The following is an 11,713-nucleotide window of genomic DNA, read 5'->3' as shown; positions in this document are numbered from 1 at the left end:
CCCGGCGTCCGCCTCGGGGGGCGACTCGGGGTGTCCGCCCCGGGAGGCGATGACTCGGGTTGCCGAGTTGGTGGAGGATGCCTACAAGCGTGTGCCACCCGAAAGGCGCCTGGGTTGGTCGGAGCGCCTGTCTGGGTGGGTGTGCTGTGTGTGTGTGTGTATGTGTGAATGCATCCACGTCTGCGTAAGTGGTTGTGTGTCTGTGTGATGTCTGGGTGTGTGTGGCGTGTTTGAGTGTCTTTTGTGTATCTGGGGATGCGCCTCTGGGTGTCTGAGTGCGTGTGTGTGCATCGGGAGTGTTGTGTGTCTGTGTGAGTGTAAACCAGAGTATGTACGTGGTTAAATTTTGCACACTGTGTGTGTAAGTGCCAGGTGAGTGTGTGTCTGGGTTTGTGTGCCTGTGTGTCTGCAAACATCTGGGTGTGCCTGAGTGTGTAAATGCCTATAAGTGTGTCTGGTGTGTGAGGGTCTGGGCTTGCGGGACTCTGTGTGTTTCTCCCTAGTCTGTGTGTAAGTGTATGTAAATGAGTGTGTAGATGTCTGTGCGTGTAGAGCTGGGTGTGTGTAGCTGTGTGTCTGTGTTTGTGAGTGTATAAATGATTGTGTCTGTGTGTGCAGATCTGGGTTGTGTAGTTGTGTGTTTGTCTCTGTGTGTGTATAAAGGAGTGTGTATGTGTCAGTGTGTAGATCTGGGCTGTGTAGTGTTTGTGTTGCCTTGTGTACGTATGTAAATGAGTGTGGAAGGGTCCTCCTGTTGGTCTGGGGAGTGTGGGGTTATGTGTCTCCGAGTGTGTGTCAGGGTGTGTGTGTCTGGTAGGGGGGCCCTTTGTGGGTCTGCCGACGTCCGAGCGTTGGTCCCTGGTGGCTGCGCAGGTGTGGGTCGCCCTCCGGCGTGTTTGTGTCACTGCTAGTGTGTGAGTGCGTGTGTGTGTCTGGGTGTGGGAGCAGCGCCGCCCACTTCCCCGGAGTCGGTCACCGAGGCCGCAACTGTCTGTGTCGGGATGTCTCCAGGCCGGCGGGCTCAGGGCCTCTACTAGCGGCTGGAAGAGGGGGACCAGCCGAGGCGCCCGGAGGCCCCCTCCTCCCGCGGCCAGGCCTTTGTCTGCTCTCGGCCGGTCCTCTGCCGCTGCCCAGCCAGATGTGGCCAGATGTGAGGGGCCCGGAGGAGGCCGCGGGCCGGCGCGGCCTCAGCAGCCCTGCCTTGGCCCCCACAGGGCAACCGGTGTCCCCACCCGGGCCGGGCGGTCTGGCTGGAGCCCGGGTCCCTCCAGGATCCCCGGGATGGGATGGAGCCGCTGTTTCCGGGCCGTTTCCGCCGGCATTTCCTCCCGGCTCGGCACACTCCCCGGCTCCGCCTCCGCCTCCGCCTCCACCTCCCTCCTGCCTCTGGAGGAGGAGCTGGGGACGCTGGGCCGGGCACACATTCACACTAGTTCGCACCCGTTACACACACTCACATTCTCACACACGTATCACTGCATAGCCCCCTGTTGCCCACCAAGGCCTGGCTGCCAGCCCCCAGGCCCTTCCTGGTTGAAATCCCCTGACCCTCACCTCCCCTGGGGAGCCTCATCTTCTCCCCTAGACCCACCAACGTGTTTGTCCTCTCCCCAGAGGCCTGGGCTGTGTCGCACCTCTAAGCTGCCCCTGGGGCTGGGCCACCATCCCAAATGCTCTTCCCGCCTTGCCCCGACAGACCCCTGGACAGACCCCTGCGTGCCCTCCCCAGATCCCTCTGCACTGTGCCCCACCCATTTGGGCTGGGTCCCTCACACTGCCCCCCCCCCGTGCCTGACCTAGGCCGGAAGCACCAAAGGTGTCTGTGAGCTTGTTGGGAGTACGGGGTCTGGCTTCAGAGGGTACTGGTGATGACGGGGGTCGGGGGGGGGACAAGGACTAGGGAGAGACAGGCCGGAAGATTCCACACAGGGCTGGCATACAGGAAGTAGAAGAGTGGGGACAGGCTCAGTGCACGTTTTGCAAGGTGGCTGCGGCCACCTTGGCGTGGGGGTGGGGGAGTCTAGGCTGGAGCTGGGGGGGGGGGTGGACAGGGGAACCTGATCAGAAAGCGCCTGGAGCCAGAGTGGGTGAGGTCTCTGGGGAAGGAATAGGAAAGAGGAGATTATGGGGGTGCTATCAGGGGAGCATGAGAAGCGGGGGAGGACCAGGTCAGAGAGCAGGTTCACTGGGGCACAGAGAGGGACCATGTTTCCTCAGGGACCCCTGAATTCCCAGACCCAGCTCAGCCTGAAGACAAGCCTGTCTCCTCCTCTTTGCCACCTCCCCGTCTCCGTTCTGCAGAAGAGTCAACCAACGCCCAGAGAGGCCCCCGCTCAGAGGGCGCCTGAGGGACAGAGCCACGCGGGGGTCTGCACTGCGCCACCGCCACCAACTGAAGCCCCCGAAAGGTAAAAACAACGGGGCAGATTCCAGCCCAGACAAAGGGAACAGAAGGGTCGGAAAGGTCCGGGAGTGAGCTCCCGGTCGCTAGAGGGGTGCAAGCAGAAGTGACCAATGTCACTTCTAGGTCAGCCTCTTGGAGAAAAGCTGGCTCCCTCCGTCAGGGGCTGAACTGCCCTGTTTGGAGATCGGCTCTCAGACTTGGCCAGGCTGCAAAGAAAACAAGACAGTGTGTGATTAAGAGGGAAATTGCAGGGAGAAAAAGAAGGGCGGAGACGGAGGAGGGTTTGGCACAGGGCGGTGACCCAAAGTGGTGTCTGCGGCCGGCTGGCCCCGGGCAAATACCAGAGAAACTGAGACCTGCAGGCTGGCCTGGAGCCTCAAGGAGGAAACCAGGACTGGGGGCCAGACTGGAAGGGCAGGGTAGAAAGGAGGCTGCAGAGTCAGGTACCACACCATAGGAGTTTCCAACCCTGCTGGTGACGTGAACCCCATGGCAGGGGGTCCAGAGGCAGGGCACGGGACCTGAATGTAATTAAACTTGAGTTTAATCTGGGGTGAAAATTCATAGCCTTCAAATGTGCCCCATGCCAGCCTCTCCTTGCTGCCGCCCGTCCCTGCCTCTCGCTCACTCAGCTCCAGCCATGTTCTCTTAGGGTCCTGGGCCCGCCCCAAGCTCCTCCCTGCCCCAGGGCCTTTGCACGGGCTTTTCCCTCCACCTGGTACACCCTTCTCCTGCCTCTTCACACATCTGGGCTTTTCTTCACACTTTGGCTTCAGAGTTGATTTCTCCTAAAGAGTGTGTCACAGTCTGAACTCGTCTCATTGGTCTTTTCATTTACTTGTCTGCTCCCTGTCATTCCTGGGACACGGAGCTCCATGGGGGCAGACAGGAACGGCATCCATATCAAGCATCATTGAACTCCCAGATGCCGGCACAATAATTACCCAGCAAATGATTGGGCTCTGCTACTTTCTAACCATGGGATCTTGGGTGAATCCTAGAACCGCTGAGCTGTTTCCTCATCTATAGAATGAGCAGAATGAATGTGTACTTCTCAGGGCTTTTATGCAAATGAAATGGTGTAAAGCCCTCAGGAGATCCCTGGGTGGTGCAAATGGTTTGAACTCAACTGCTAACCTAAAGGTTGGCGGTTCCAACCCACCCAGCAGCACCGCAGAAGGAAACGACTGACAATCTGCTTGTTAAGGTTGTGTGCTGTCGAATGGATTCCAACTCACAGTGACTCTATAGGACAGAGTAGAACTGTAAAAATGGCTTGGCAGAGGTGTCTGACCTCCTCTAACTTCACAAGGGGGAAGGAGAATCAAGATTAACAGCCCAAGGCTGTTTCCTATGAGGCAGAGGTCAGACATGCCTCCCCTCTCCGCCATCCTTACCAATTATGACACCAGCCATCCCTCCCATGGCACTCTCTACTTCTCTGCTGGGCTCGATAATTCATTGCAATGGCCACACAGAACTTGCAGATGATACTTACAATTATGGGGTTTATTAGGGAAGTAGCAGTTACGGTTCAGGCTCAGGAACACTCAGGATACAGTTCTTCCATCAGGACAACCTCTTTTCAGCTCTGCCCACAGGCATGCCTCTCTCAGGCCCCTTGGCCTCTGCCCTGCTCAGGCAAGTGTTATAAAGTTCTTTTAGTTCTACCGATAAGTGCCTCAAGGCACGCCAATTCACCAGTAAGCCTCACCCAGAAAGTGCTCAACTCTAGCTCCCTGGTTTGGCAAACCTAGTTCCACCAAGTGCACCCTACTCTGCCGGCAAGCCTCCTGCCTGAAGGTGGTCAGCTTTCTCACTCCATGGGCCAGGAAGCCCACCACACTGTCTCCTGACGGTCTCCTACTGGTCTCTCATGCCAGTTTCTCTTGCCACCGCTTCTCGCTGTCTTCCGTGTTCCAGCTCTCTCTCTTCTCGGTCTCCTGGTTCCAGGAGCTTCTCAGCACAGGGATCCCGGGTCCAAAGGACGTGCTCCACTCTTGGCTCTTCTTCCTTGTTAGTGGTGAGATCCTCTCCCTCTCGCCTCTGGGATGGCTCATTTTAAGCCTAGTGGGATGCCAAAACTGACCTATCCCCTCATTTGGGTTCCATATACCTGATTAGCATGGTTCCACCCAGTCGTTTGGTGGGTGTTACAAGACCATGGCGAGAAAGGCCACACAAAAGCGATCCATTGCACCCGTACCCCATAGGGTTTTTTAGACTGTAATCTTTACAGGAGCAGGTCACCAATCTTATCTCACGTGGAGCCACCGTTGAGTTCGAATCGCTGACCTTTGTTGGTTAGCAGCCGAGTGCTTAACCATTGCACCACCGGGGCTCAGGTAAGGTTACAACCAAGAAAACCCTATGGAGCACAGTTCTGCTTTGCACGCAAGGGGGTTGCCAGGAGTTGAAATCAACTTGACAACAACGAACAACAACGTGGTGTCAAGGTCCCTCCCTACCTGTTCTTTGAGAGTGTAGGGAGGTTGGGAGGGTGGTGATGGGGGACTATAAATGAGGAAGTGACCTTCAGAATCTTCAAACTGGGGGGAATGCCTTCTGGAATCTTCAGGGCTGGGAATGAGGCACTGCGGGTCCTGATGTTTTCTGGTGAGGGGCCTTGGCATGGGCTATGCTGGCAGCAAGGCCAGGCCCACCCCTGACACCAGCTCCCTACCTCCAGGAGCCCAGGGATGCTGCCCAGGCTGTGAACAGGGGAGGCGGCACTGTGGGGGCTGCCGGCAGCCAGGGCTGGGGAGAGACATGTGGACACGTGGCCACCATGGCTCCCGCCTGCCAGATCCTCCGCTGGGCCCTTGCCCTGGGGCTGGGCCTCACGTTCCAGGTCACGCCACCGCTTGCCTTCCGGTCTCAAGGTAGGGGTAGTCCGGGGCTGGTGGGGAGGGAGTAAGGAGTGAGGAAGCCAGCCAGCAGAGAGGGGTCAGTGGGAGAAGGGAGAAGGCCCTGGGTTCACTTAGGCTGGAGCCTTGCACCCAGCGACCTGGACGCAGAGGCCAGTGAGGCCAGCATCACCTGCTCCAGCAGCCAGTGCTGTGGGTCAGCCCCAGGGGTCACCCCAGGCCTCTGCCCCTGCCCCTCGCCCATAGATGAATTCCTGTCCAGTCTGGAGAGCTATGAGATCGCCTTCCCCACCCGCGTGGACCACAACGGTGCGCTGCTGGCCTTCTCACCCCCTGCCCCCCGGAGGCAGCGCCGGGGCACGGGGGTCACTGCCGAGTCCCGCCTCTTCTACAAGGTGGCCGCGCCCAGCACCCAGTTCCTGCTGAACCTGACCCGCAGTCCCCGCCTGCTGGCAGGGCACGTCTCTGTGGAGTACTGGACACGGGAGGGCCTGGCCTGGCAGAGGGCTGCCCGGCCCCACTGCCTCTACGCTGGCCACCTGCAGGGCCAGGCTGGCAGCTCCCATGTGGCCATCAGCACCTGTGGGGGCCTGGTGAGCTGAGGGTTTCTGGGGAAGCAGGGGAAAGGTCCATATGTTTAAAACAAACATATATATATATATATATATATCCCGAAAAACCCATTGCTGTTGAGTCAATTCTGACTCATAGCAACCCTATAGGACAGAGTAGAACTGCCCCACAGAATTTTCAATGAGCACCTAGTGGATTCGAACTGCCAACCTTTTGGTTAACAGTCATAGCTTTTAACCACTATGCCACAAGGGTTTCCATATATATGTATAGTATAGTATCAGGAGTCCCTTGGTGGTACAAATGGTTAAGCACTTGACTACTAGCCCAAAGGTTAGTGGTTCAAACACACCCAGAGGTGCCTCAGAAGACAGAGCTGGCAGTCTGCTTCCAAAAGGTCACAGCTTTGAAAACCTTATGGAGCAGTTCTATTCTGCACACATGGGGTCGCCATGAGTTGGAATCAACTCAATGGCAGCTAACTACAACAATCGTAATAACATATGATATAAGAAATACACCGTAAATATCTCATGGTTTAAAAAGATAATAAAACCTGGTACTGTCTAAAAAGAAAACCTCATGGTTCAGGAAAGGACATAATGGAAACTTTAAAAGTATTTTGAGCTAATCTCTACTTTTTAGGGTACAGCTAAAGCAGTACTTTGAGGAAAATGTATAACCTTTGGTGAAGCTGAAAAAGTAATGGGCTGAATATCCGTCTCGAGAAGTTAGAAAAGAAACAGCAAAGTAAACTCAATAAAAGTGGAAGAAATGACATCATAGAGACAGACCCAGGGGTCCTGGGAACCAAAACTGATCTGAACCCTCTGCCCTACTCCCAACCCCCAGCATGGCCTGATCGTGGCAGATGAGGAAGAGTACCTGATCGAGCCCCTGCAAGGTGGGGCCAAGGGACCCCGGGGCCCGGAGGAAAGTGGCCCCCACGTGGTGTACAAGCGCTCCTCCCTGCGCCACCCGCACCTGGACACAGCCTGTGGAGTGAGAGGTACACCTGCCCTTCTAGGGATGGACAGAGCAGGTGCACAACAGCCTTACCTTGAGGCAGAGGTAGGCAGCCGGATGTTGTAAATATACCTGGGGTTGGCTTTATCAGGTATGGTAAGGCAAATAGACATGGAGGTTAATGTCATGGAAAGAAGTGTATTATACCCATAATTTCCTCGAGGAGAACAAAGCACTCCACAAGGCCACACAGGGTTATACCTGGGGCCAGGGTAACAACAAGCTGGAATTGTAGAAGACATTTACACATGGCAAGCAGGGTGATGTTAGCTAGGGTTTGAGGACTTCCTGGGGATTGGGCATTTTGAATAACTGCAGGCTGAGGGCATAGGGGTTATCCCTAGGTGTTGGATACCTGGTCCTGGCATGATTAGGATGAGTGTATAGTGGCCCAGAGGTATGAGAATCTGATAAGGGGAGTAGTTAGAGAGTGGATTTAATCAGCTGCTCAAGAAGGGGAATGGGCAGCCTCCAGCCAGGGCCTCAAAAAACTCTGTCAAGACAGCATTCTAAGAAAATGCTATTACACAGGATATGGTCAACCAGAAGGTCAGTAGGCAGCTACATGACAGGAGGAACAGAACTGCTGAGGAGACAAGGGTATGATCAGGAGTTCCATCTGTCTGCTGGGCAGTGGAGCAGTAGGGAGTTATGCAGTCTGACAGCTGAAAAGTTTTGGAAAGTTGCACAGTTGGAAGCCCTAGCATGAAACCATTATTGCCATCAGATGGTCCAGCAGTGAGACAGACAGCTGTACAGCCAGACAGATGTCCGGTTGTAAAACCATTCCACCTCCACGATTATTGTATAGTCAGGCAGTAAAGCAGTGGGATGGTTACATCAGATACTTGAGTAGTTTTCGAATAGAAAATGCCAGGCAGAAGAAGAGTTCAACCCCTGTCCAAAAGGTCAGAATTACAACCAGACGGGTGGGAAGACAGTTGTACAATCAGACATTCAGGGATTGGAAAAGTAGAAACACGATACAACCAGAACAATCATACAGTTAAAAAACTAGATAGATGTTTGGTGGAAAAGCAGAGAAGTAGGACATTAAATCAATTGTTGTCTTAGGGTTCTCTAGAGAAATGGAATCAGTGAGATGTGTGTGTGTGTGTGTGTGTGTGTGTGTGTGTGTGTGTGTGTGTGGTCTACTAACCTAAAGGTGAGGAGCCCTGGTGGTGCAGTGTGGTTAAGCGCTTGGCTGCTAACCAAAAGCTCAGTGGTTCCCATCCACTAGCAGCTCCGCAGGAGAAAAGACCTGGTGATCTGTACCCGTAAAGATTTCAGCCTAGAAAACCCTATGGGGCAGTTCTACTCTATCATATAGCATCACTGTGAGTTAGAATCAACTTGATGGCACACAATTGCAACCTAAGGTTGGCAGTTCAAACCCACCCAGAAGTACTACAGAAGGTAGGCCTGGTAATGTGCTTCCATTAAGATTGCAGCCAATAAAACCCTATGGAGCAATTCCACTCTGTAACACATGGGGTCGCCATGAGTCAGAATTGACTTGACAGCAACTAACAACAACACAGAGATTTACTTTGAGGAAATGGCTCAGGCGATTATGAGGGGCTGGGAAGTCCTAAATCCATAGGTCAGACAACAGGAAGAGTAAAGAGTATTCTCGCAAAATGTCTATTTATGGTCTGGAGGCAGAACACACCCAGGAAAACTCTTAAGGTCTTCGACTGCTTGATTAAGGCTCACCCATATTTTGGAGGGTAAACTGCTTTACTTACAGCTAAGTGATTTAATCACATGGGACTACTACATAACAGCAACTAGACTAGCATTTGCCCAAACAACTGGGCACCATGGCCTAGCCAAGTTGACACATAAAATGAACCATCACAGTTGACGGTCACAATTCTGATAGTGTGTGAGTAGGAAGTTGTGACAGACATAAAACCACAGTCAGTAGTACAAAGTTGGATGGCATACTACTTGGGTGGTTGTACAACCAGCTGGGCAATGGGACAGTCAGACTGTAGTACAGTTAGATGTAAGACCATCGTTTCCCCTTTGTATGTGACTTTTCGTTTTACTCAAGCTGCTCTCAGGATTCTTTCTTTGTGTTTAATTTTAGCAAGTGATTATGATATGTCTGGTGTTTTTCTTTTGGGGTCTCTTCTATATGGAGTTTGTTGAGCTTCTTGGATAGTCAGCTTTTCGTCTTTCATAATATTCGGGAAGTTTTCTGTCAGCAAATTTTCAATGATCTTCCCTGTGTCTTCCATTTTCTCCCCCTGTTCTGGAACTCTCATCACATGTAGATTTTTGCTTTTGATTGTATCCCACACCATTCTCAGGGTTTCTTCATTTTCCTTTGTTCTTTTCTCTGATTTTTCCTCAAAGTGATATCCAAGGATTTGTCCTCAATTTAGCTGATCCCATCTTCCATTGTTTCAAATTTGCTCCTAAAATCTTCTGTTGCACTGTCCATTTCTAAAATCTTGTTTATCTTTTGGATTTCTAATTGCTGTTTTTGTATGATTTCTAGTTGTTTATTTATTTTGACATTTTGTTTCCGTATTATTTTCCTGATTTCTTACATTATTTTGTCTGTCTTTCCCATGATTTTGTCTGTGTTTTCCATGATTTTTGTCTATTTTTTCCTTATTTTTCTCTGCATTTTCCTTCATCTCTTGGAGAACCCTGAGTATTAGAGTTCTGAATTCCCTATCAGGAAGTTTCAGTGCCTTTTCTTCTACCAGAAGGTCATCTGGTGTTTTATTTTGGTCGCTTTCTGGAACCTTCCTCTCCTGTTTTTTTCTATGTTTTGATGTTGTTTGCTGTCTCCGGGACATTCAGGAATATTTTCTTCATTTATTGACTGTAGATTTGATTGTTTCAGCCCGTTTTTTTTGTTTTATTTGGTTATGTCTGGGCAGGCAGGCTGGGTGTGTTTTGTTGCTTGCTTGCCTGTGGATGCGATAACTCTCACCACTTGTCCAGGTGGGCAGAGCTGGTCACTCAGTGATGGTGCAGCAGGGTGGGTCCAGCGGGGGTGGAGGGATGGGGATGGGTAGTTGCGGCACAAACCGTGGACAACGGGATGGATCTGGGGGTCAGTGCAGGGTGGGGACCAGGGGACTGCGTCGATACCACTTGGGGGTTTGGCACTCAGCACATGGTATAGATAGGCAGAGGGAAAGGAGAAGATGTAATGTGTAGAGCTAAGTGGGTGGGTGAAAGCAGAGAAAGGCAAGAAATACAAAGGCAAAAAAAAATGAAGTAAAAAAACAAAAGAAAAAAGTAAATGAAATGATGGTGCGTTAGGATTTGGCAGGTGGGAGTGGGCAGATCCAGTGAGGCTATGTGCTAGTGGCTCTTCAGCCAAGTGGTGTGGCTTGGCCTGTTGAGAAGTGGTGTGGGTGGCACACAGGGCTAGGTGGGCAGGAGAAAGGAAAGAGGGGAAGAGAGTGAAGAAACCAACAATCAAACAAATATACATAAATAAATAATTTTAAAAATGTGGTGGGGGAAAAACAAAAATATATATATCAAAAAACACCGACTTCTGGGAAACATGGTGCTATAGTCAGAAGCACCACACCGTCCCTCCCCAGCAAAGATCAGAAAAACTAAGTCAAACAGAGTCACACGTCAATCCCGAAACCCTAACCATCAAATGAAGAGATAACGAACTCAGCCAAGCACCGAGTGGAATAAGAAACTGATGGAGAACAGAGCACGAGGAGAGATACATGCAGAGGTCCTCTATCAGCTACCGAAGCACAGATCTGCCATCTTGGACTCCTATCAGAGATCAGCGAACAGGAGGTATGAGAAAGCAGCTTCACGGAGCTTCCAGCAGGAGACAACAACCAGTAACCCATGATATAGGCTTTCCCACCCCCCACCCTTCTTCACCCCCATTTAGCCTCCTCTGCTTCCTACAGCCACAGTCTATTGGCCAGGAAGCACGAGCTTCCCGCCAGTGCCGCTTGGATTCCACCCGCCCGCACTGGCCAGCTCCCTGAGTGCCACTTTTTGGCCACTACTGTTGCTTTTTTCTGCTTCTTTAGATTTCCTCCTTACCTCTCACCACCTCCCCCTGCTTTCTCAAATACCTGGCTCCATGCGCCATCTTTGCTTCCTCCTGAAAGGCTGTGAAACACCACTTGACTGTGAAACTGCTTCCCGGCCCGTGCCGCCATGCTGGTGGGACCCCCGGGGCTTTTTTGTTTGTTTGTTTGCTCTGATTTGTTCTGTTTTGATTTGTTTGTTTGTTTTCTTTTTCTTTTCTCGGCTTGGGAGCCCTTTCTAGCCAGGCGGTACCATGTGGCTTGGAAGCTAGTCCCTTACTCTGTGCAGACGCACAGGGATATCCCTGGGGGCATTTCTTTTTTCTTGTTTTTGTTTTTTTTTTTTTCATTTCTTTGTTTAGTTTTCTTCTCTCTCTTATTCCCTTTTTGTCTCTTGTCATTTCTAGTTTCTTGATTTACTCATATTTTTCTTTTACCCTTTTTCTTTTTTTATTTTTATTTTTGTTTTTCCCCATTTCTCAGTCTCTCATCTCTCCACTCCAATAGCAAGCTCCCTTAGCACTCTTTTTTGTTTGTGTGTATGTCTTTGGCTCCTGTTCCTCTCTTCTCTCTCTCATCTTTCCCATATCCATCTTAGCTCCACACATCACAATCTACCCCCTCCTTCCTACCTAACTGCACCGTGTGCTGAATATCACACTCCCAAGCAACACAGGCACAGCCTACTGGAACCTGCCTTGCACTGATTCCCGGTCCGCACTGTCAGCCTTGGTACGTGCCACAAAAAACCTATCCCAGCAACTCCCCTTCAGCTGAACCTGCCCTGCTGTACCATACCTGAGTGA

General features: G+C 51.6%; 1 protein-coding gene across 2 annotated transcripts in view; it reads left to right on the top strand.

Moving 5' to 3' along the window:
* The first annotated feature begins 4,702 nt into the window (after positions 1-4,702).
* ADAMTS10 (ADAM metallopeptidase with thrombospondin type 1 motif 10) overlaps positions 4,703-11,713 on the top strand; it is a 30,919-nt gene continuing 23,908 nt past the window's right edge. Inside the window, exons 1-4 of one of the 2 annotated variants that reach the window (XM_023733240.1) lie at positions 4,703-4,749; positions 5,094-5,286; positions 5,518-5,864; positions 6,697-6,853. In XM_023733240.1, coding sequence (XP_023589008.1) covers positions 5,193-5,286; positions 5,518-5,864; positions 6,697-6,853 — 598 coding nt within the window. In that variant the 5' untranslated portion in view covers positions 4,703-4,749; positions 5,094-5,192. Of the gene's footprint in view, positions 4,750-4,984; positions 5,287-5,517; positions 5,865-6,696; positions 6,854-11,713 lie in introns of those variants that run through there. The other variant, XM_004378406.2, reaches the window with a different exon arrangement.

Source organism: Trichechus manatus, unplaced genomic scaffold (genome assembly GCF_000243295.1).
Source record: "Trichechus manatus latirostris isolate Lorelei unplaced genomic scaffold, TriManLat1.0 scaffold00057, whole genome shotgun sequence".
NCBI lineage: Eukaryota > Metazoa > Chordata > Mammalia > Sirenia > Trichechidae > Trichechus > Trichechus manatus.
Note: the sequence above shows the minus strand (reverse complement) of the source record. Positions and strands in the feature narration are given on the sequence as shown.